The sequence below is a fragment of the Rhea americana genome, unplaced genomic scaffold (assembly GCF_003343005.1).
Source record: "Rhea americana isolate MKP2758 unplaced genomic scaffold, rheAme1 scaffold_41, whole genome shotgun sequence".
Classification (NCBI taxonomy): Eukaryota; Metazoa; Chordata; class Aves; order Rheiformes; family Rheidae; genus Rhea; species Rhea americana.
Window position 1 is genome coordinate 1,005,660 of NW_028186546.1, and position 24,693 is coordinate 1,030,352.

The 24,693-nt window shown below is 46.2% G+C and overlaps 1 protein-coding gene and 1 long non-coding RNA gene across 3 annotated transcripts; one reads left to right on the top strand and one right to left on the bottom strand.

Moving 5' to 3' along the window:
- Positions 1-893: 893 nt before the first annotated feature.
- LOC146590372 (kyphoscoliosis peptidase-like) lies at positions 894-19,294 on the bottom strand. Of its 2 annotated transcripts, XM_085314650.1 has the most exons (8): positions 19,205-19,294; positions 15,758-16,438; positions 13,048-13,165; positions 12,157-12,274; positions 11,505-11,696; positions 9,824-10,014; positions 5,055-5,371; positions 894-4,841 (listed from the first exon to the last, which is right to left on the bottom strand). In XM_085314650.1, exons 2-8 carry the CDS (start codon positions 16,343-16,345, stop codon positions 4,053-4,055), a joined length of 2,313 nt encoding a protein of 770 aa, XP_085170776.1. In that variant the 5' UTR covers positions 16,346-16,438; positions 19,205-19,294; the 3' UTR covers positions 894-4,052. The 2 variants fall into 2 exon arrangements, with proteins under 2 accessions (XP_085170776.1, XP_085170775.1); XM_085314649.1 differs by having other exon boundaries at positions 894-5,371.
- Positions 18,696-23,669, top strand: LOC146590373 (uncharacterized). The gene is made up of 3 exons (XR_014897018.1): positions 18,696-19,023; positions 22,264-22,415; positions 23,275-23,669. It is a non-coding gene; the product is annotated as an uncharacterized LOC146590373 (long non-coding RNA).
- The last annotated feature ends 1,024 nt before the right edge of the window (positions 23,670-24,693 follow it).

A 24,693-nucleotide genomic window follows, 5' to 3' on the forward strand; every position in this document is an offset into this window, starting at 1 on the left:
TTTTCAGAGATTTTCCTGAWTCATCTTTTCCACTTAGCCTTGCATTATCAATACGGTGTTGCATTCTGGAGAGGTAGACRTGCCTTTGGCAGAGGTCTGATTAGCTCCGGTCCCTACTGCACACCTGCCTGTGGAGACACAGCTGCAGCTGAGCTTCCTCTRAAGCCTTCTTCCCTCCCACTCTTCTCCCCAACCGTATCTCTAGGGGCATGCTGAACAAGATCATTCTCACCGAAATGCCTCTTGTGACGGAATGAGAAAGCTTAGCTCTGCTTTGAGGAATACTTTTCTTCATGTATTCTTTCTATACCCARCTTTTTCGTACATCTTTGCTATGAGACTCCAGTTTTCAGACCAAAGAGGAAAAGCATGAAATAACCCTTGAAAGTAGATGATGTTTCATCTTTCTAYACTTTGAAGATGCTTCGGCATGCAAGACCTGTTTTTTTCAGGCATGTTCTCTGACCCGAATRACCAAAACCCAGCAGTCTTAGTGATGATGACACTAATTTGGGGACATCTTTAAYCCTAACAGACATATCATCTGGTCTGGTCACTCTGTAGTCTTCCATAGTCAGTGAATCCTGTCCTAGTGCAGGTATCCACACAGATGGATCCTACCTTAGGTACCTAAGCAGTAAGATCTCTATGGGCACAGGGTGCAGGGACATCCTCACTGGAGCTGAGCCAGGCTGGTCCATGAGGTACGTGAACACGCAGTGCACGTGTAGAAGTGCACATGCAGCCATGAGTTTCTCCAGGGGTGAAAGAACCACCAGCAGAACCATTCTGTCATATCACCATACCAGTTCCTGTACTGCAGCCTCAGCATGATCTCCTGACATGGAAAACCCATGGGCACATACAAACTCAATGAAGTCCAAACACAGGTGGAAAAGGATGGTCGTCTCAGGTTTTAATAGCACTTAAGTAAAGAAGCACAACAACAAGCCAAAGAAAACACACTGTGTAGGTATCTCAATGCTATGGCCTCATTGGAAAAATTCAGCCTAACTAAGTATTAACATAAATCACCCTAATAGCAAAATATGCACAGGCAGAACACAGGGAAATGTATAAAACCAAGGAGTCTGGACTCCATGTTCCGTGAATATCGCTCACAGCTCCATGGAGGAAGATAAAAGCTCACTCCAGCTGGTGACTGGCTTTCCCTTGCTTAGGCAAGGCCCGTATTTTCAGTGCTGAAGTTTCTGGTTCAGCCCTTCCTGGTCTTACGTGTTTTGACATTTGTTGTAAAAGAGCCTTTCAATCAAGGTGGCACCTGGAGCTGGGCACAGCCTCCTATTTGTTTTTCGGCTGTCCACAGCTCAGTGCTTGCCTGGAGGCCTCCTAATGACATTTTGAAGCAACCTTGTTCGGATCGAGGTGTGTTTTATCGCTGCAGGTATGTGGTGTAATATGTCTTTACCTAATTTAATCCTCCTGGGCAGAGGGGGTGAGAGAGGGAGAGGCATACGGGTTTGTTCTTTTKCTTATCGTCGTTTTTTCATGAGTGGCACTTGCTTCAGGGCTGTTATTTTTGGAGAGGTGGTGCTTGTGTTTATTGCAAAGGCGCTTAGAGCTGGGGGCGCGTGCTTTGAGGTATGTAAATCTAAATAAGAATGACATTCAAAATAGGTTGCGTGCTCTACCAAGCCTACTCAGAGAGGAAATATGGGTAGATTGATTTCAGATCCTTGAAGCAAAAAATCCCCCGTGGAGTGTCATTAAAGTTCTCAGCACCTCCAGGTAATTATATTCTGACATAARTTGTTTGGACCCTAATTCAAGGTAGTTCTAATCTGGACCTCGTTACGATGCATCAAGGGGAATTAATCACTGAGCTGGAAGTTAGCTTTTCTCTGGAGGCATGTGATCATGACCACCATCATGAAGTTGGGCAAAGATGGGGCAGTTCCAGCCCCACRTGTACACGCAGACACGTACAGCGATTCAAAAGGGTCAGAGCGGCACAGCTGAGAAAAATTAATAGCAAAACCAGCTGARAGAGAGAAACCCATAGACAGGAAGGTGGGTATGGTAGCTGAGAGACACTTTGTTTAGCAGTCATTTTCTTTATCAAGCTAAAATGCTTCTACAAAAACAAACAAAAATCACGTCTTAGGGAATCTGCTGGTTCTGCAGATGTGTTTTCACTACTAGTGGTATCTGTGGACGAAGCACAAACTGGGAAGCTCTGCGGGGGTCAACACTGTTGTTTTGTGTGAAGGGGAGATGTGAAAGTACTCAGCTGGCAGGAGTGCAGAGGACAGTCCTGCATGCTGGCAGCTTTCAGGGCTTTGACTTTTGGRGTTGGATTCTCTGCTCAGTCTCACAGACAGTAGAATTTTTTTGTCTGATTGTCTAATTTATCTAAGGTGTTAGTCCAATATGAAATAGTCTGAATGTGGGCTGTAAGAGAAATTCAGGGATCCACACTCCTTAAGTTGTTATTTAGCATCATTAGTGAAGAGCTTAGCTATCTGTCACTSTAAGCATTTCCCTTAGGTCAAGAATAGTCCTTGTACTTCGTTCTTCAATGGAGTCTTCCAACATGTCCATGCTTTTGTTCCAACACACCAGCGCAGTTCCAGCAAGCTTGGTGTGAAACGTGATACGTTAGCTCCATTGACAGATTTCCAAAAAAGGTTAAAATCTATTAGCATTTCTACTACAAATCAAATTTAAATTACCAAACCTGAAAAAAAAGTAGACCGTATACCCCACTGTCTCTTGTGCAGCATCCAAAAATAATCTACAATTCTTGCTCTTCGTTATTGCAGCCAGAATCCCAGGTTCCAGCATCAGTCCAGTGCAGGCATGGAGAAGTATTTTAACTATATACCTTTTTATCCCATAGTCTTTCACTTAACCATGAAAWTCGAGTTTGTTTTCAGTAAGTCAGTGCTCACTCTATGGGGATCTTGAACCAGCACTGCAAAGGATTCCACAGAAAAYAAAACCCGTTAATCAAAAGAGCCTGAAAACCCAGTGTACAAACTTGGAAGAGAGCTTCCAAGAAAGGTGAAGACAACGCTGTAATTCCTCTCCTGAGACAGCCATCTCACTATTCTCAAGCATGTTGTAATRCGTCTTTGAAATTGTCTAAATATACCCCAACAGTGGCACTGTTTCCACGTGTCGCATGATGTAATTACTTTTCCTGCCTTTTCTTTAGATTCTTAGAGTATGTTTTTTCAAACAGCAAGTATAATCTGTTCTCCTAGAYGCTGCGAGGGCCCTGCACAGTGTTGCTATCTCCTGTTTATGTTGCCTTGCAGCATGTGCCRGAGTTTAAGAGCTTAGTTGCCTGCAATTTCTGCTCTGTGATTAGATGCTTTGGCTAAAGAACTTCTTCCTTGCATGTTCCTTCTCTTCATTTCAAATCCTCAATGCTCTTAAGTATTTATCTACATGTCATCCCTAATAATAAAGACCTGGAAGATGTTTTAAAGACACAATTGATAAAATATGGTATCCCTTTCCTTCCTTTACCCTCTCCATTGCCCAAGCACAGACTTCCTCCGCAAGTAGATCTTAGTTGATTTACTATATATTTACATTTTTAAAATCTTGCTGCCATCTGATGTTGTTGGCTCCAGCTTGGCCTTTTTTTTTTTTTTTTTTTTTTTTTTTTTTTTTTTTTTCTCAAAAGAAAGAAACTATGTGAGTTTCCAAGTTCTTGAATAGATGTCAAATAAAACATTCCAAACAATTATTCAAACTGGTAATAAGCAATGAGACATCCTTCCTGTGGAGAAGCTGAACAATGGTTTCCTCTGACAGAAGCAAAATATTAGGAGCCTTCCATGTGTTGGTACTGATTTAAACGGCAGCATCTTCTCCAAGTGGGATAGRAGGCCCTGGCAAATATCTGGATATCCTGTGGGAAGAAAAGCTCTGCATGTAACACCCAGACTCTCCTCAACATGCCATAAAGTTCTGGGAGTTTTGTCCATGTCTCCTCAACATCCTTCAGTTTTAAGAGCTTTTGCTTCCTTCCCTAGTTCTTTTGATTCTTCCATTGAAGAATTCATCCACTGCTCTGTGGTTTACCCTGAACACCCCAGGGATGCAGGTGACCCACTTGCAACTTCAAATGCCAGGATGACCTCCAGGGAAGGGCAATGCTGGCTGAATTTGGCTGCTAGTTTGACCTGTGTCCCTGCAGACCCAGTGAACACATCCCCTTCCCATACCATGTTCGGGGTCARCCGAAGTACCACCTTCTCTTGCCCAATGACTACAGCACTGCAGGCTTTGGGAACCTTAAGCCTGAACCGAACCCAGCTTTGCTCTTGAAGCACTCCCGTTCGTGGCTCTAGCAATATGCACCCTCTCCCCCACAGGCTGTACACCTTGGGGAAAGGAGGCCAGCTGGGGTCAGAGAAGCAGCGTATGATGTAGTCACAAATATGGACAAAGTCCTTGCCATCCTTGCTTCTCCCAAAAAGCCCTACTTTGTAGATGCCTGACTCGGGGAGCAAAATGCACACACTGACTTTAGTCTTCAGATGAGTGACSAGGACGTATCTCTCCAGGGGGTACTTGGCACTGATGACTTTGTCCTTGTGCAAGCTGGCCATCACTTCAATGTCAGTGCGTGTATGGAAAGTGATATTGCACTTCCCCATCTTGGTGGTGATGATGGGGGCAGAGTGGCTAGGGTTGAAGAGGCCGTTACTGGTGGAGCTGATCCCGGTGCCACAGTGCATGCTCAGCCCTGCGGGGAAGAGTTCGTTCTGGTTGATGGGCCCCAAGCAGTGAATGAGGAAGTTGGCTGCATTCCTGAAGATGCTGGCTCCCAAATCTTTCACGAACACGGAGAGTCGGTAGTAACCCTGGAAAGGACAGAGCACGTGACAACTCAGCTTCTCCTCCTCGGTTTGAGAGGCCAGGCATTTCTTGCTCAGAGTAGCATCTAAATCTCTATTAACCAGCTCATATGTGGCAAGCAAGGGTCGGGATATCTGGAGACTCAACAGCAAAGTTCCTTGTGAAGCAACAAGCAGCTCCCCTTTGTGGCTGCTATCTGTGATGCCAAAATCTCTCACCTTTTGGTGAAGGCCCCAGAAGTGAAAAGGGTTTTCAGGCAGTTTCTCTTGAGTGCGTGGCTCCAGACATTGGATCTGATAGGAGCACACCCAGTTGTAGGGGGCCTGAGAATCAGCATCACGTGCGAAGATCATGAGATCAAACAAACCCTCAGTTGGAGGAGTCACCTTGATGGTCGTACTGGTCTCGGACACCATCATCATTCCATGAACTGCGCCTACATCCTCTCCAGTTATTGTGCCCTGCAGTTTGGAGAGTTGGTAGGTGAACTCTGTTGGATGAGTGCTCCCCAGTGTCACTGATGCTTCTCCATGGGCTGTAGAAGGGTGAAAACACCTTTTACAACTCTTTCATCAGTGGTATAATACATTTACATCTCAGATCAAGACCTTGATCTTTTGCAGTGCACACCTAAAATGTCTGTGCAGGAGATGGAAACCTGATTCCACCTCTGGTTTTACCCTTACCTGCTGAAGGACCTTAGCAAGACTCTTCCTCACCTTTTACTATTTTCTGCCCTCGCTGAAAGTGGAGTGATGATACCACTACCTGCCTGTAGATGTCTTTAGGTCTGGAGATGATGGGGATAGGTACATATAGTTATCCTTTGTGCACTGAGACACCCAAAACAAAGCTAGTCTCCCATACATTGGTAATTCTTGCATTGTCTCATGAGCTGGAATTGTTCCTCTAAGCTGCGGGTCTGGTACTGTGGTATCAACCCAGTACCAACTGGGAGGATCAGGATGTTCCAGCCTGGATGGTAGGAGATCCCACAACACTRCCAGATTTTAGAAATGGGTTTAATTCTTTCCATTGCTATTATATTATTATTACTATTATTGTATTTTTCTAAATTCTGGCCTTATCATAACTTCAAAAAAAAAAAAAAAATCCACATGCTGTGGCCTGGAGTGTGTTCTAACTAGAGAGGAGGGCAGAGCAGGAGGGTCAGAGCAGAGGAGGTGCGTTGTTACTGGTACCCGGTGGTGGTACCATGGCTGGTAGATAAGGTCCAGGGCTCCTTCCCAATGTTTTGGTCCCTGGTTTCAGGCACTGCACCACCCAACATGTGTTGTCTGATAGCAAACCCTTCTCCCCCAGCCTGGCTGCAGCGGGCAGCTTTAAAGCCAAGGAGAACCCACCCTCACACCAAGAAACAAAGCCCCTCAGACAGGTCACCATGGAGGAGGAGAGMTGGTGCAGCCCTGGTTTCCCCCTCCCCACCCCCCTGCCATGCTATTTTGCTGTTTCCAAGTCTCTATGGCAGCAAGACAGATGTTTCTCAGTGAAGTGAAACCTCCCATGGAATTTCTGTCTGCTCCTGGGCAGAAGGGACTATTGACTGATTTTGTGATGGACAAAGTTTTGCAAACCTTCAGACCTGGTACTGATGAAGATGGGATATTCTGATAAACAGATAGCCAGCTCGTTTTGGCACGATGAGCTACGTCAGCTCAGAGTTACAAGTACTGRGGCAACCTCACTGTAAAGCCCAGATTTCATGGTATTATATACCCTTTTTCTCCAGATATAGGTGAAAGCATGGGGAAAAGGGGCCATGGAGAGGAAGACTTGGAGTCCTTTTGGCCCTGAAGGATCTCAAGGTGCTGCACAGACCSCAACCATGGCACACAGGTATGCCTAAATGCGTATTTAAACCCACCCTCCTCAAGGACTGTTGAAGTTAAGCCTACTCTTCATTACCCGGGGTCCACAGTATGTGCCTGAGATTTGCTCATCTCACGTTCAGCGTGTGGCTGCTCTGCAGTGTCCTGGTCCCACAACGATGGTTTTGCTGGAGAGAGTGCAGCACCAAGCGATGGCACTGCGGGAGCCCGYGACTGGTATCAGCCCCCATGCTGTGCACAATATCCATTTGTTTTGGGGACTAACATAAAATGACAAGGCCCTCCAGATTCATGCTGAAAAAATTGTCCCTTGCTAATTATTAGATTATGAAGCATGTTTTGTAGTCTAATGAATAATAGCTGGGGGGCGGGATTCCTGTTGGAGTCTGGATTTTTTCATTGTTTGCCCCACAGTTCTTTTTTGGTAGGTTGAAACAGCAATGTGAAAAGAATGGGAAGGCTGGGTTTTATTTATGCCTTGCCTGTTAAAGCTGTGACTTGGCTCACACAGTAAGTGCAAACAATTCTCTCCTGGCAAGTGTTCAGTGGAGACATTGCTGATGACAGCCTTTATTAACTGCAGGTTTGCTTGTTATTAAATTTGCTCTATGCTAGTTTCTGAAGCTGCTGGCCTGGCTGGCTGCATCGTATTAGGATGTGTAGGAAGGAAGAAAAGAACAGAACACTGCAAGCAGCGGAGCCAGCGATGATGAGATAAGGAAGCCAGTAATGCATTTCGCCTTGGGAAGGAGACCCGAGGAGATAATTAATGGCTACATTTAAAAAAAAAACCCATTTGTGTTTTTTTTTTATTGAGTTAGCTCAAGGCATGAGCTAAAGATTCCTGGTGTGTTCAGGGAGGCCAGGTGAAGCTGGGGATGTGTTCCTGTGTCAGCACGCTGAATGCTGCAGGAGGTCAGTGCAGGCTGCGTTAATTGTTCAGGGGAAGAAAACACCATTAAAATACAGGCATGTTTCTAATTTCTCAAAGTGTTTAAAAGTCTTCCCTTCCCCTCTCCCACCCTTGCTATTGTATCTACAACATGCCTCCAATGACTGGTTTTCTACAGAAAAAAAAAATCTTACAAAGTCCTAATTCTGTAGGACTGAATCACTGCTCTTACCAACCCTCACGGCCCAGGCAACACCACCAAAGCCAAGGGCTGGATTTTCAGAGGATGGGTATGGATGCCAGGCATTTCCTGAAAATCAGGTCCCTTTGCAAGGTGCCCCACGTTCAGCTCCCATCAGATAGTGATTTGTGGGAGGAATCTTGGCTGAAAGCTTTTAAGCATTTTAAGCATTTTAAGCAGATGGGAGCTGCTCAAATGTAATAGAGCAGGAATTGATCCGCAGTAGCTGAAGAGGGAAAATGGGCTGATTTGGTATCAAAGATCCCAAGCGCTTTTGCACTGAGATTATCCTCGTTGCTTAAACACACCCTGTTAGATGCTGGTTTACTTCCATCGAACTAGATCAATATAACCACAATTTTGCATCAACAAAAATAGACATCTGGTTTAGTTCATAATCTGGATTTGCAATTTGGTGTTTTAAGCACACATCTGATACGGAGCTGACTGTTGAGGCTACTTGAAGCAATTAAACCATTCAGGTCAAGTCCAGAAATACAGTTCTTTCCCTCCTCAAGATGAGATATTCACAGAGAAATAGTTGGCATTTTTTTTTTCTCTTCTAATGGGAAACTCTTCTTTCATCTCAGTTTCAGAGGGARAAGAAATCTATGCCTGCAGTCCAGGTCATCCAGCAAGTTTTGTGGTTGGGGCACATGAGTTCCTCTGGCCAAGTGGGTGCAAAGAAGGGATGTGGCTGGTATGGGCCAAGCTGCTTTGCTTCCCCAGCACTTCTCCCCAGGTATGCGATGGCACATGGCAGCYTCTGGTTAGGGCTTAGAGCCCAGCGAGGACCCAAAGCTACTTCTGGGCTCCATCTCTGTATCTTTTGGCTATCAAAACCTGGGAGGTGGAGGGAATAATGAATACTTATTTTTCTTCAGTCTTCCCTTTAGGCTTTTGCACCACACTAATGCTATGTGGTGGGAGTCTATGTTTTGCAATTTATCGCTTTGGCACATGTTTAAAGGGGCGGGTTGGACTGTAAATCTCCTGTTTTCCTTTGAGTCTGCAGACATTGTGTTACTTGGTTGTATGCCTTGGAGCCTCACTGGCAACCTGGGCCCAAAAGTGGTTCTCAAAGTGTCTGTTCCTCTGTGCCTACATTTGTTGCGAAGATGATTCGAGACAGAGTTGCACGAAGACCCCTCCCTGGGGTGCTGTGCCATTCTGCGCTGGCAAAGCACCATGAGATCCCTGCAGACAAGGTTGCACAGACTTTTAAGCTGCTTCCAGTCATCTTTTGTTTTTTGCCAGGCATTCATTCCTCCAAAAAAGTGCACTACAGCCAGTTTTGGTAAAGCTCCAGAGTCCTGGAAATACTGGAGGATTCTGCTTTCTGGGTAAGTTGTAACCCCTCTCAGTCAAAAGCTTTACAGTGTGCCTTGCCTCTTAGCCATTCATATTCATTAATTCTGACAACTCCCCTCAGCTTTKTCTCCTAGCTTACCCTTGCAGAAAAAAATCTGTATGTTCTTGGGACCACTCATGGGGATGGATGTACAAAGACTGTCCAGGTAAATAAAGATCATGCTGTAYCCAAACTGAACAAACTTCATGAAACTACAACCAAGGAAAACAACTCTACTCCCACCCCTCCTTCTTTCTCTGGAAATGGGAGATGAACGTTTCAGACCATGCTTTAACTGGTAGTTTCCCTCCCCAAGTTGTGAATACAGTGAAGATTGTGTCTTAGGTACCTTGAAACTATTTTGCTGCTTTTGGTGAATTAAGATGGGAAAGCCAAGGCAAAAGTGATCTGACTCAACTAATTACAGTTCACGAATCCTAATTCCCAGTTTATTAATCACAGTATCACACATAGGCTATGATTCCAGAAATTACTTAAATACATACTCTGCTCTACTGGATGTTAAATGTGCTTAAAAATAGACAGATAGGCCATTTTTGAATGAGATATGTTTTTCCCAACCTCAGGCTTATTGCTTTAAAGCAAGCAAACAAGCAAGAACAATATTATTAGAAATTAGCCCTTGCACTTACCTGTTTTGAGGAGGGAARTGTTCGGAGAAAGGAGGGAGAGCTGCAGTCTGAAAAACTCTGAAGTTTTAAAAACTCTCTGTTCGAAGTCTTCCCGCGAGATGGAGGGCTGCAGAAGTTGCCATTCGGGGTCCTCTGGCCAGTGAGTCTCAATGAAATGCTCAGGGTCAGTAAGGAAGAAGAAATCATCATACCTGCAAGACAAGAGGAATGAGAAGGGTGGAAAACCCTTCGCATGCCAAGCAGTGATGCTTTGCTGATACCATCAAAGCTGCACCGACTTCAGGAAGGGAGGAAGGGGCTCTCATTTGGCCTTGAGAAGGATCCTCCTTCTGTCTAGCCCGGATGCATTTGCARTTTTTTCCCTACATTAAAATCAGTTCTCCTCACTTGCAGTCCTGTGACTTGCCTAAAACTAGTTCCTAATCTTCTCAGGATTGGGGACAACTCTTCCGAGTGCCCTTCCTTCATATTTCATCCTTCCCTTATAAATGAGCACATTTGGTTGCTCAGTTTTTCATGCTGCTGCCTTTTCAGCTTCCTCTTACTTTCTATTTTTCCAGTATTGAGATGCTCAGAACTGAAATTGCTATTCAGAGCCCTTTAACAGACCACTTACGGGAAGTTAAGGTGGCCCCATACACTGCACAGCAGATAGTTTTACTGAGTGATTCCTCTATCAAAAGCTTGTTACATAYTTTACTATGACTTTTGGTCTTGATTTAAAGCTCTTCGGAGAAGTCACTTGTGATTTTTTTTAAAAAAATGCATCTTGGTTCTAGTTGGAATGTATCTAACCTGACTTTCTAAACATTGCCCCTGCTTAGGCATTTGCTGACTGGATCAGTCTGCAGATGTAGGAACGATCCTACATCCTTCCTTGTGTTGGAATGATCCCGTGAAGCCCCGTTGCTTCTGTTCACCTGCAAGATTTGAGCATCTTGCAGGTTAGGGCTTGTTGTGCTTGTCCAMCAAGGATCAAGTACGCAGTGGACGCTGGCTTGCTCGGACCCACAAGAAGCTGTTATCTCTACCTTTTGCTTTCAGTGATCTTTCAGTCTGCTTCTACTCTTTTCCCATGCACAGCTAAAACAATGCAGACCCGCTGGTGTTTAAAACTATTCTCAGTAAAATAATTGCTCATTGGAAATTCCACGACTATTTCTCTAATAATGCCTATTTCATTATGCATTATTAGAGAGAAAAACTTTAAAAAGACAATCCTGTAATACAGCTAATGGTAATTATTAAATTGTACAAATAACTTTCATGAGYGTTATTATTAGCATGGGCTGAGAAATCTCAAGTAATTACATACAGAGCCACATTAGAGCAAAGTTGTTGTGAAAATGAGGATTCATTACTTAAAAAGTGACACTCATTGCAAATTAAAACAAGTTGGGGGAGGGAAGTTGTCACCTGAAAAGTTATCACTTTAGCTCGTGAATTAAGGCACTGAATGGAGGCGCTTATGTGCAGAGCGTCTGCGTTTGCGTGAGGTCAGCGAGTGCCTGCTCTGGTTGAAGGTGGGCAGAGTAGCTCACTAGACCACCGGCAAATGACCCCTGAAGGTGTATCTGAAATGGAGATCCAAACCCAGGTGATTCAAGGSTCACAAGCAGAGACTGAGCCTTGCCTGTTTGTGTTGAGGACCATGTCTCCCGAGGTGGTGGGGATGTCTCACCTGGGCGTGAACAACCGGCTCTCTGCATCCACAGTCCCTGCACCCCAGCAAGCATCCAGGAGGCACCACTGTCCTTCCAGCTCCACCGCGTTCCACATGTGGCTGGACTTCTGCTGCTGACACTGCCGGCCTCCGCGAGAGCCGGGGCTCCGGCCGTATCCCGGGACCTCCACGCAGCTCAAACCTGCTTCCCTGCTCGGGGACAGCCAGCAGAGAGGGTAACCACAAACTGGACGCTGCTCTGTGCCTGCTTTTTGCTGACCACCTCAACTAGCATGGTAAGTTCAACCTCCTCCTTCTTAACACCAAGACCCCACTACCAGCMTTGCTCACTCTTTCTTTTGGTCCTTTGCCCCCTCTGCTTGTGCCAGCCATTGGCCAAATTCAGCTTTTACCCAGGGGAGCAAGCAGAGCCGCTGCCAAGCCTTAGCCCTCATATCTCTGRTTCTAATGTGAATTAGGGAAAGACAGTGGGGCAGTCTGCTGAGCCCAGATCTACTCCTGTCTGAGCAGAGATGGAGGGAAGGGCAGTTACTGTGTCCAGGGATGTGGTTGGTAAATGATGCCAGCTGTGTAGCCTGTACCAGCTACATATGCCTCTTACCCCCAAATCTTCAAGGGGCAGGAATCACAAGGGCAAGGTCAGGTTTACCTGCACATTTCCCGGCATAAATGGGCATAACCTGAACACACAGCTCGTCCAGTTTGCAGGACCTGCTCTGGCATGTGGATCTTCTGAGACAGYCCTAGGAAACCATCCACATCATATTCTAGGAAAAGGAGAAAAACGCACAATTCCAGGCCAATGTAACGCATTATTATTTCCGAAACAACCTCATGCCTTCTCCTGTCCAACCCTATTTCTCTGCTTACCCACCCTGGAAGCCATGGCAGCTCTTCTATCCATCATTATTCAGGAGTCTGACAATTTCGTATATGAGCAAAGGATTACTAAAGCCTTCGGGGAGCTGGATTCTCAGTGCATGTAAACAGCCGTTGTGCCATTCAGAGAGGCATGGGGCATTCGTGTTGCGTTGCACACATGGACGTAGCAGGGTAAAGTAGCACAAAATGGCTGCATTGTGCTGAGATTCTTGTGTCTCCAGATGACTCCTGCCAGACATGGTCTAGCCTGGTCAAATTTGCACCATACACGCATTATCGGAGAAATAGKCTCAGATGTTTTAAAGCAGAGTGAAATAGAGGCTTGTGGCCTTTACTGGTGTCTGTGGGGGGTCTGGCACCCAAATACTTTTGTAGATCTGGACTGAAGCAGGTGTACTGTCCAGGATGGAGGGTCTCACTCTGGGGACCACTTCCTACTCTAGGATCTTTCCTGGTGGGTTGAAAGGGGAATATTTCGATTCAGCACTGACTGCAGGAAAGGAGGAATATGGGGCTTACAGGAGGTTGCCTGAGGAGTCTCTGCTCTGTAGGAAGTGAAGCCAGAGGGAAACTAAACCCAGGAAGTGGTACAGGCAAGGCCCAAGGAAAGGYGCCTTAGCTCTGCCCCATCTACGCAGAGCCATGGGGCCAGACTTACCRATGTTGTGGCAGATCCAGAACCATATTGCCCGCAGCATCTCCAGCTTGCTCTGGGATTCGGCAGTGATCAGGCGTACAATGGCCGGGATGGACAGCCTGTCCTGCCCGGATTTCATCTGGAATGGAGAGGACAGGTGAGGTTAACTGGACCWTGGGTATCACCACAGCCACAGCACTGTGCCATTGAGGGACTGTGCCAGTGGGTGCCTGCTCAGTGTGGGGGCCACCTCAACGTTTTATCCTGTTTTTTGCCAGCTGTGTTTTATAAAAAGCTAGAGGACTGGAGTTGTAAGCCTTAGGACTGAAGATGGCATTTCTRCATGGAGCTGGCTGGGACATCGACCACTGCAGTTCTCTCTATCTGGATCAACACATCCCCTCATCCAGAAGGTCTTCTGCACAGAGGTAAGTCTCTGATGGAGCTGCTCTATCATGCTCCAGCCATGGACAGTGAGTTTCCAGCCACGCACTGGTTAACAACACAGTGTATTTACAAGGGAGAAGATCAGCAGCATGCTGCCTCAGATACTCTTCCTGAAGCTGTGAAACCTCTGTCAAACCTGTTATCCAAGATTGGTGGAAAGAAGATTTTTTTTGCTCCTACCTCTAAAATGTCTTTAACTTTTTAGTCCATCCCTGACCCCTAAAAAGCCTTCCTACCCCTTTCCTCCCATTCAGTGATGTCCATTTCTGGGCTCTTTCCTCCTTTGTGCTAATACATGCATTTTTGGMAGCAGGCTTTTCTTTCAGTGGGTAAAATTTAGTCTAGCTCATTCCTCCAAGCTCCTGCCACTGCTATTTCATTCCCTAATGATTTTCCTGCCCTAAACCACCTGTCAGAGAGGTTCACATAGATGGAAATTTCTATCTTTTGCTTATGGGAAATGTTGCATTTGTAATGGCCAAAGATTTTTCTTGAGATGCYGTATTTAAAAATACAGTCCAGCCGGAGAGCACTTATGTTAAGATTATGGTGCTCCTGCTGATCCCTTGCATTTCTGTCATGAAGCTGTTATGAGTGTGCAGCTGCTAGGCAAACAAATAATGTCAATTATTCCTGTGGGGGGTGGGGAAGAAAAGAAAATCTCAGCCATTAAATATCTAGCTCCCTGCTTCCCTGTTGACACGTCTTGGTGCAAGTTCAGTACACAGGACTCTTACAGCAGTGAAAAGTGGTCCAGCTTCTGCTGGCTCTTTCCCAGCTGATCTGCAGCCCAGTTCTACTCTATTCTCTATTTCATTCAGAGATGGTAAAAAGTGAGTCAGGAAGTCACAACATTCCCACATAATCCAGGTCCTGACTATGTCTGCAGAGCCTGAAGAAATGGGTTAGAGCATCTTGGGTCACAAGCAGCTGCTTGCTCCACTGGAGTATTTAAAGTTGGCAGATGGGTCTATTCTCTCCAAAACCACCCAGGCAATGATCCTACCAAATCCATTTCATGTGCTCAAGTCAGGTGCACACACGCATTCCCCAGACTATTCCTAAAATGCTGGGAAAAATGTTCATCTTTGAGCCTACCTTATCTGAGGCTCTCCCATGGATTCCCTGGGAACTGAYGGCAGGGCTGCGGGCCTGGGAGAGGGATTTCCACAAGAGGGGAATTTTCCTTCCACAGGAGGGGAAGTCTTGTGTCCCCACAACTCCAAAAGCTAAGCAGCACCCACCACCAGAAAAGCAACACCCCACTTGTAGGCAGTCAGTAGACTGCTTTGCTGCTGCTCTTGGCACTAATATTTCATGGTTAGAGAAACTAAGTGCACTAGATTTTAGTACAGCTTAGCACTTTGAATAAACAGAGAAACAAGCTGTTCCCATGGCTCTCCGTTGCCTTGGAGGTATTTATTACCCTCTTTCTTACGTCTTTGAAACCCCTCCACTCCCCTCCAGGTAGACCCTGAAATTTTGGAGCATCCTAATTCCCAAAGGAGATTAGCCTCAGGCTAGGTACAAATCAAAGGTTTCACCTTAAGAGAGCTCAGTTCCTCCTGTGCAGACAGACCTCCCGCTCCACACGGCCTCGTTTGCCGGCACCCTGCTGCGAAAGGAGCAAGGGGCTGGCCCGTGTCCGATCCTAGCTAGCTGTCCCTGCTTCGAGACCACCTGCTTGCGGCTTTGCTTGAAAAGAGGACACAACAGAGGCCTCTCACTTGTGAAAAAGCAGGATTCAGGACTAACAGATACGAAGGGGATTCTTTGCTAAAGCTGCTGGACGTGGCCAGACTGTGTGATTACTACTGGCTTTGCATGCTTTCCTGGGTGGGAAGCATGCTGGCTCCCTCGCTAAGTAAACACACGCTATGCTACCTGTCATCTAATTCCTTTCCTGTCCCCTGGTACCTTCTGCAGAAGCCKCTCTAGGATCCCTCTGCCCTCTGCAATCCTATCTGGGGCTATGAGAAACCCTGCCCCATAATGAGCCCTAGAAACCAGCCCTTCTGCYTAGTCTCACCCGATGAGTCCCTGTCCCCTGCCAGCCAGCACCTTGTGTTGCAGCAGTGCAGGAGTGTTGCAGGAGGGTAGTGCAGGGATCTTTGGCCATGGTGAGGACAAATTCATATCCCATGGCTTTGAGGTCCTCTAGTTTTGCTTTAAGGCACTACATTGCCACTGTTGTCATCAGACCATAAGGCAAAAAGCTAAATGTTAGGATGTGGATCTGCCCGTGGTACCATCTGTGCATATATTGAAGGACACCAGTACCTACCTGCTGGCTTACACATAGGACATGGGTGTCTACATGGCTGAAAACCTCTGAGTCAGGAAAGAGATCGCTTCTGGTTTTTCTCTGGGGATTTTTGGCCTGCTTCCTTTCTTTCAAGCTGCCAAGCCCTTCCTTGGAAAAAAGGACTGGAGAACGGTTTTCCACAGTCACAGATGACTTCTGCAGCAGCTTTTGGAAAGTAGCCTTTTTGCTGCCGTTGTTGACTTTGTTAGCCCAAAACAGGAAAACATCCTTGGAGGGTGAATCCTTGAGCTCATGTTTTACTCTTTGCACTGTCGAGACTTTCTTCAGCGTGCCTTGCTTCAGCTTCCCATTTGCATTGGTGACTCGGTGGAGGAGTTCCTCTGGGGTCTTGCGGTCAATCTGTTCAGAAGTGCGTCCCAGGGAAAAGTTGCCGTTACAAACATCCGATGGCTGAGTCTCCCTCCAGCGAGGCATGATACTATCTGCATGGGCTGGCATCACATTTTCTCTGTGGTTCTTGTGATGGGCCCATCTCAATGTGCTTTGGGTAGGTTGTTTTTCCATGGTGGTTGGCATTCCTGAAGTAACAGGGGAAAACTGGTTCATTTGCTTTGATAGTCTGGGGTTTGGATGACTTGCCTCTGTTATAGCTGGTCTTCATCCATGCAGTTGGTAAGGGAGCGAAGAAACCGGGGCAGTCTGTGGACGCAAAGATAGATGCTTTTTTAAAAAGAAGAACATATCCTGTACAGATTCCTTCAGAGCCTGCCTGTCTGCCTGCCCATATGGCTAATTTCAGCCAATCAGGACTTGGTCAACTGAGTTTAGCCGAAAGTACTGTTTCTTTTCCAACTCCCGAAGAAAAGTGGGATGACAATGCCACAGAGAAGCCCTCAGCTGTTTCCAAGTGAAAATATATTTTTTCAACAGTTACAGATTTACTGGTGGGCTATCAGCAATTGCGTCTCTGCACTGGAAGGGAATGGAAGAAATTAAGGTGAAGAGAGATGTTTTTGTGTATTGKAAAGGTCTGTGAGTGAGTGCAGGGAATGTATTTATGCCTCTGCTTCCTTGCATATGGCCTGGACTCATCATATARTATTTCTCTTCACCTTTAGAGCCAGGAATCAGGGAGAACAGAGAGCTACTATAATTAGTGTTCTCTTGCTTCAAAGAGATACCTTCACAGGCAAATGTTTTCTTTAGGAGGACTCCCATCCTTCACACTCAATATATCTTGTTTTTTTTGTGCTCAGATTCACTCTGCTGTCCAAGTTCTGTGGAAAAATGTCATTTTTTTTTTGTTTTATTGCTTTACACTTGAAATGTAGCTGAGTTGATTGAAAAGGTTGCAGGAGGAAAGGGGTGAAAAGGGGSAATGAAAGGTACAATCCAGGACTGACGAGGTTGTTGGGTTAAAGTCACGGGTAGAGCCAACTCCTGAATGCCCTGAACATCTGCAAAGCACTTGCTAGTTTTATCTCGTTTTAGCTTCTATTTGCTGTTGTTGTTTTTAATCATAAAATGACTATTTGTGCAATGCAAATAGCAGAGCCTGCTGTGAGCCACTTAGCATAGCCCAGAAATGTCACTCTCCTTATTCATCCAGCCTCTCCCATGCAGAGGCAGGCTGCTGGGTTTTCAGCAGCTGCACTGGGGTGCTTGCCCCAAGGCAGGACAGCCGTGTCCAGGTGGGAATAAGACAGATTGCGTCTACCCCAAGCTCCCCAAAATGCTTTTCCATTAACACGTACGTGCATGCGCAAACACCAAGTGTTTGTAACCAGCGCCAATGAGTTAATCTTGTGCTGGATGGTTCAATAACCAGAGAGATCCCCAATGTGAGGACCTCCCCGAGGAAGGTCCTTCCCCTCKCCCGTGAGGGATGCTGCTCTTTGCAGGGCAGCCTGCACCGGCGCCCAAGCCGCGCTGCCGTCACCGGCTCTTGGTGCAGCCCGCGGAGGCCGTACGTTCTATATTTACTCGCCGACCACATCTGAGCATGAGGAGATGAATTGTTTGTGCCCAGCTGTTGACACGTTCGAGTTGTCCTTGTGCATGCGAGCTGCGGTTGCTGCTGGGCTGCTCTCCCATCCCCTGGCACAGACACCGCTGTGGCGGGCGGAGAGGGATTTTGCTTGCCTCTTGCTAAGTGAGCAACAAGAGGCCACTTCTGTGTCCTCTGCTGTCGTTACCTGACATGAACTGAGCTTGGTGACTTGAAAAATAAATCCCAGCAGAGCCTGAGAATCACAGAATTTCTCATTTTTCATGCTTTGCCTGGTCTTTTCCATGCAAAGTGCACCCTACYGCAGAAGGGTCTTGGGGAGCGTACGCCCCATTTTGCTTTGCTTCTCTGGGCACATCTCTGTTTCCTTGACACATCCCAACTGGGAAGGGAGTATTCAGGGAAGCAGTGGAAGCTGCGCACTCGGCGCTTGGCCACRGCCCCAGAGATACTGGAGCGACTGAGGTCGCTTCAGATAATTGACATCACTACAGTCCTCACTTGCCCAGTTGTATTTTTAATCTGAAGATTTCTCCTTCTGTTCAAACCAACTATTTCATTCCAATTCACTTCCATGTTTGTGCCTTTTAAAAAAATTAGCTCCTTTGTAAGYCAAAGCTCCACTTTGACATAACCCTAAACAGTTTCTTTCAAGAAATTTTTTTCTGGGGTTCTTTCAAGAAATTTTCACATGAAACACTTTGTCTCTTTGTTAAAAATATTCCTGTTTTTCTCCTGTGGTAGTAGGGGGTGGTGGAATTAATCTCTGAATTYAGCCCAGATTTGGGAATAATTCCAGTCACCTTGAAACTGCATGGACTTTCCCTCTGCCTTAAACAGGAGGCTCCAGACCGTTAGCTCAGGACAGCCCCGTGCAACTTTGACGTACCCCAGGCAACGTTATCGAAGGCAGCTGTGTGCAGTTTCAATATCGAGAGGGCAGAAAGTGGCTAAAGTGGCTTGTCTTTACATGCTGTAACGGTGGCGGCTCAGAAATAGAGAGGATCAAATGCAAAACCTCCACAGCATGAACAGAGAGCCCATCTGACATCTCTGTGGCATCTCTCCCAGGGTAACTGTCCTGGGAGAGGGTGGAGAGGGAAAGAGAAATGCGAGGAGGAGCCCAGAGGTGGCAAAAAAGCCGCTGGGGTGCAGAGGGTTGGAGACAAGAGGGTGGAGGTCATCAGGAGATGGGGGACAGCCACAGAGAAGCCATCAGAGGACACTCCCAGTGGACACCAGCCACCCCACTATGTGGATGTGGAAATTCATTCRGGTATTGTTTTGGCATGGAAATGAACAGAGCCAAGGGGTGGTAGGTAGAAGAGTGAGCAAACCCTGGGAAATGCTCTCAAGTGAGTTTATGTAGCACCTGGGTTTCCCTGGGAAACCAGCGTGYGCACGAGCTGATGGAAGAGCAAGCAAAACGCTAGGAAAAGGGGGTTGTTTCTACTCACCCGGCTCACCATACTGCCGCGGCTCCCCGCCGTTTTCAAAGGGCAGGCAAATCCCCGTGGTTTGCAGACCCCTTTTATACATGTGCCAAATCAGCACTTTTTTTTTTTTTTTTTTTTTTTTTTTTTTTTGCACCTTGGTAATGTCAGGAGGGCTAAAAATACTGTAAAGCGCCTGCGAGCATGGTAACTGCTCGCTGCTGCTGACCAAAAGCTCCGCGGGCCTGGCACTTCTGCAGAGCGTGTGGGTATATGCACAGGAGGGAGAGGGAAGAGATAAGAGACTTTCTTTTATCAGCAGCCAGCCTTCAGCAGGGCAGCGCTGGCTGGCTCTGCGCAGCTGGCTCATGTCAGCCCCTGCTCGGGGAGGGGAACAGTCTGGGGGACGTAGTGCAGCCCATGGGTTTGGGCATTGCTCCCGTGTTGCTTTTGAAAAAATGATGCTCCTGYCTGCTTTTTCTTGCCATCTCACCAGGAATTAATTTCACTGAACTGTCACCAGCCTTTGAATTTTGCCATCCTGGCTGTACTCTAGTTGGGAGCTGGTGGGGAAAGCCAAGAGCAGATCTATCCAGGACACAGCAAGGGGTTGTCCTCACTCCCCCTCTGCTTGGAGAGCATGAGGGCTTGCTGTCTTGCAAGATGCTCATTTGGCAATTCACAACACCTTCAAAATCAACTGCATCTGCCCTGAACTTTTTGCATCCCTGGTTTTCCTATTCTTCTGCAAAATCCCTTGTGCCATAGGACTGCATGTGCAGAAAAARAAAGTGAACTTCTGCTCTAGGGTTGTGAGGCACAGGCCACATTTGCATCCCTTGTCTCTAGCTTGGTACCTTATGAGGTCCCTAGTGCACACCAGGAATAAGAAAAACCTCTCAGAGAGATGACCAAAAATCCGAAACACGGATGCTGGTATATTGTGCTTTATTATTATCTAACAGTGTTCCACTAAGTGGCATCATATCCCTTGTTTCTGTTCACTCATCTTAACTCTGTCTCCAAATATTGAGAATTTTCTTGATCAAACAGAAAGGAAAGAATAAGGGAGGGAAATAGTTGCCTGCAGAATGGGAAAATGTTTTTGGAAGAAAATTTCACAGTCTTTGGCTGAAAGTGGAGAGAAAAAAGAAAGAGAGAGTATTTTGGAAAAGAGGAGCGAAACAAGTCATACAAATGCTGCCCAGATGCTAGTCTCCCAAGTTTGCTTTCTCTTCCCCGGGTAGGGAAATCACAGCCTACTGATCCTGCAGGTTCTCCAGCGCTCCTTTCTCGGCCCAGGGTCGGCTCTTCGTTTCAGACGCAGCGGATACCACACCCAGCTGCTGGAGAGCACAACATGTCATTTGGGTCAGAGCAACGAGACCTTTCCAGTTTGTGGAAAATGGTTTCAAACTGAAAATTTCAAAGCGACCGGGTTTTGGCAYCGGGAAGCTGGCGAAGGAAGGTTGTGGGTCTTTGGGGAGACAGCATGAAATGCCGTAGTTTAAAGATKTTTCCACTTGTCTGTGACCATTATTGGCTCTGTTTTGCAATTAGTGACCCTCCACTGGTCTCTACCCAATCCAGAGACCTGCTGAAATGCTGCAAGAAGGCTCTGTAAGGCAAGGGACCACAAGAAGTGCCTGTCTGGCATCATCCCTCTGGCAATACCTGATTAATCCCATGCTGTGTTCTACTCTTTTCGTCTTGCTGGTTTATTATTTATACATCAGCATTCATTACACCCCTCTGGCTAATGCAGTTCTCTCTTTGGAGCCAAGGCATGAGTTCAAGCCTCTCTCCAGAGCTGTGGATAGCAGTCTGGCCATGCTTGAGACCACTGTAAATGATACTCTGCTTCTTTAGGCGGGGAAATCAGTGACATCTTGCCTCAACGCTGGCCGTGTCCCTTCCAGAAGCAACACTTGCTACAGAAACAAGCTCAGCTCAGCTGTGCTGGCCAAGTGAGGCAACTACGGTCAGGTTGAAGTTTAGTCTCTGRTATGTGGTAAGACGTCACAGTGTCCTGGCTGTGGGACTCTTTTGCTAGATGCTGTCCAAAGGTAGAACAAAAGKGTTTGCAACTGAAATAGCAGAAAACACCACAACAGACAGACCAAGGGAGTCACGAAGAAGCAATAAGCCCGTATGAGTCACTGTGGCCAGGCAGCTCTCTTGATTATCCAAGAGGCAAACCTTTTATTGCAGGTGTCACAGGAAAAGGCAAGCTATCAGAGAAAGATTAAAGGAGAAGGATGGGTTTGTGCTGTGATTGCATTTGGGGGCTCCTCTCAGCATGAAGACAGCTGGGGAGAGTAGCACAAGACTGCTTGCCTGAGAATTCAGCAGCAAGTAGAGGATGAGCCAGGTAAGCCTGGAGATGGGATCAGGTTAGGAGATGAGGCGCGAGCGGGCACAGAGGCCTTAGATAGCAACGGCAGATCACTTATACCTTCCTTCTAAAGGGGGAGTCAGTGCAAAGAGAAAAATCAGGATGCAGAGAGAGTTGACCAGACCCATGCAAGGAGCTAAAAATACTCTTCCAGAGAGGTATTTTGCATGTGCAATGAAGGCAAATTTGCATCAGCCAAGCCAAGAAGAGAGGCTGTGGCAATAACCCTGTGCAGAAACAACAAGGGATTTGATGAGCCYGTGGGCTGTGTGGGTGGACAGGGAAGGGCATTGCTTTGAAATGCCATGTGGGAAGAGTGCAGGCTCCAGCTATTTAAGAAAAACTGCCCACACCAGCTAAAGCTGSTACGGATTTGATCGTAATTTCCCATGTATGGCAGAAAAGGCCAGTTTCTTTCCTAAGTTGTAGTTGCTGGTGATTATTCGCAGATTGGGCCAAGAWGGACAAATTTGTGCTGTGCCCTACTACAATATGTCTGAGATTGCACCTTCTCTCCAACTATATACCAGTCTGTCTCCAGCTCAGTTGCTTAGGCAAATAAAACTGCCCCTTGGGTTGGCTGCAGCCCCCAGCAGCTGTAGTATCCCTCCCCAGGCCAGAGCATTGCTAATATTGCAGAGTGAGGAGAAAATTCAGGCTGRTTTACAAGTATATATCTCTCCAATAGGGTTGATCTGACACCATTTWCTTCACCTCTGCATGGTGAACCGGGGAACGTGGGATTTGCAGGATCGGAGTCCAAGGTGTTGCCTCCAAAAGGGACCAGCTGCAGGGTGCTGATCATGGCAGCAGTCTTGGTTGCAGAGACTGGCTGAGAAGGTAATTTTTATTGTAATCTTTTATTTTACTTGTGAAGCCTTCCAGACTCAGGGAGTCTCTTGGCTCAAAAGCTGGTTTGGGGGTTATTTTTTATATTTTTTTTCACAAAGCACTCAGCAGGAAAACAGAATTTAAGAGATGAGAGAGAATTGCTCACTCTGCAGATATTGGCTACAAGCCATTTATCCAGTTTATTTCCCTGGAAAGAGGGGATGAATATATGGAAAAAGAGCTAAGGAAGTATTTTAAAATGATTCAGACAAGCCGCTATACCTAGCCTAGGTTTGGGCTGGCTTTTCAAACTAGCAACCTTCATAGCCTAGCAGATCTTAAGCATAAGTAATCAGAGAAATTCAYGGTGTTTTTTGCAAGTAGCACAGTGCTCTGTATTTGTATACCAGCATGTCTTTCAGGAGGGTACTCCATCTCCAGTCAGAGCATTCAGGTGGGCCTGAATTTACCCCAAACACTCCAAAACTAACACTGAGCTGTTCTTGCTGCTAAAAATTTGTACTTTACTTGGAGTCTGCAAATTTCCAGGTGACAATGTAACGCCACTGGACACCGGTTACTTATCTGGCTGCTTGATTCGAAAGCCGTAGACCTAAATGTGTACTCTTTGAGGACCAGGSCTATCTTTTTGTCCTGTATTTGTACAACACCTAATATTGGGGTTAGTGTCCAAGAGTGATGCTGCTGAGATCCAAGTAGTTTATAATAATCCCAGCTAGGGAAGATTTTTTTGCTCTGAGATTGCCTTTAAGATCATGAGATTCAAACAGAGAGACAAACAGCTTATTTTGATGATGTTTCAATATGTTTTCTGAGTGAGATGTCTTTCTAACATTGTATTTTAAAGCTTTTTTCAGCAGTCTTAATGGCATGATATATACAGGAAAAAAAAATGAAAACTGAGATTCCTGCCTTTATGAGTGGATAAAGCCTGAAGTCCTGGTGTCTCCTAATCRGATTGTGAGGATAGGTGATAATGCCTCTTGTTTCACCGCTGCTCTCACTGCAAGCTTGCTGCGGGTTGGGCTTGCAAGCTCCATCTCTGGCAGTGCATTTGACCATTTGGTACCTGGGGACTCAGATCTCAGGAGAGACCTTTTTGTGCTACTACAGCGCCCAGAACATATCTACAATGTCGTGGAAAGATTTCTCGAGGAGAGTATGCTTCTCTTGAGTAGAGTTCACCCACTTGCAGCACAGAGCTGGAGTTGCTATGCTGCAAAGGTATATTTTAAGGAACAATAAAGGAAATAATACATCAGACACGTCTGTCACTAAGTTGCYTCATCTTATGTATCACTGTCTTTGACGACCTTTTTCAAGTGCTTTCTTTTAATGAATAGTTATTTCTTGCAGATTGAGGAAGAACACAGGGCTTTTGACAGTTCCTTTCTGTCACAGTTCCCCTTTTTTTTCTTTATTTTTTTGTTATTTCTTTCAGGTGAATACTTGAACCAGAAATGAGTCAATTCCTTTTTCTGATCAAAAAGACAGAAATCCCACAGAGACCGGGCACATTTTGCCTTACAAACCCACAGCACTGGCATCTCGCAAGAGTGACAACGTGCTTGATGAGCTCTTAATAACGCTGAAAAGAGCCGTCCCCTCTTGCACCCCGCCTCCTGGCACCAATCTGACACCAAAATCTTTGAAGTCCGGACAAGTATTTAATTGACATAATTGAGCTGGGCCTGGTATCATCGTGCTGAAGCTGTCAGGCTGCTGCAGACAAAGTGAGGGAACAATGTATGTGACCTTTTTGTTTAGAGAAGGCTGGAATAGCAGGGAAACATGTCCAAGGATTATAGCATGCACAGTCCCGCGTGCGTTTCCATGCAATACTACCCTAATGTATGTCTTACCAAGCAGAACTCACCCATGGGATTTCCTGAAAGGTCTGGTAACACACAGTGGTAAGATTGTTTTGACTGCGATCATTTGCCTGATGACATAAAAGTTACCACGGGTCAACCAATGCACCATGCAGGAGCTGGTGCACCATGAAGCACTTTGTGAGGAACTGTGTGGTATCTCTATAAACGCGGGGTGTATTGCAACTCTAGTAAGGATCTCAGTGTTGGAAAAGCTTCCAAAAGTGAGTCCAAGGGACARGACGGAGAAAACTAGGGACTAAATGTCAGGGTCTTTGAGGTCTGTTCCCCACAGAAATGCATGGAGTTCATAGAGTCAATGTGGGCCCCACAGCAGGTTTCTGGACACTGTTAACTGTGAAAGTCTGCAAAATGAAATAATTTGGATCACTTCT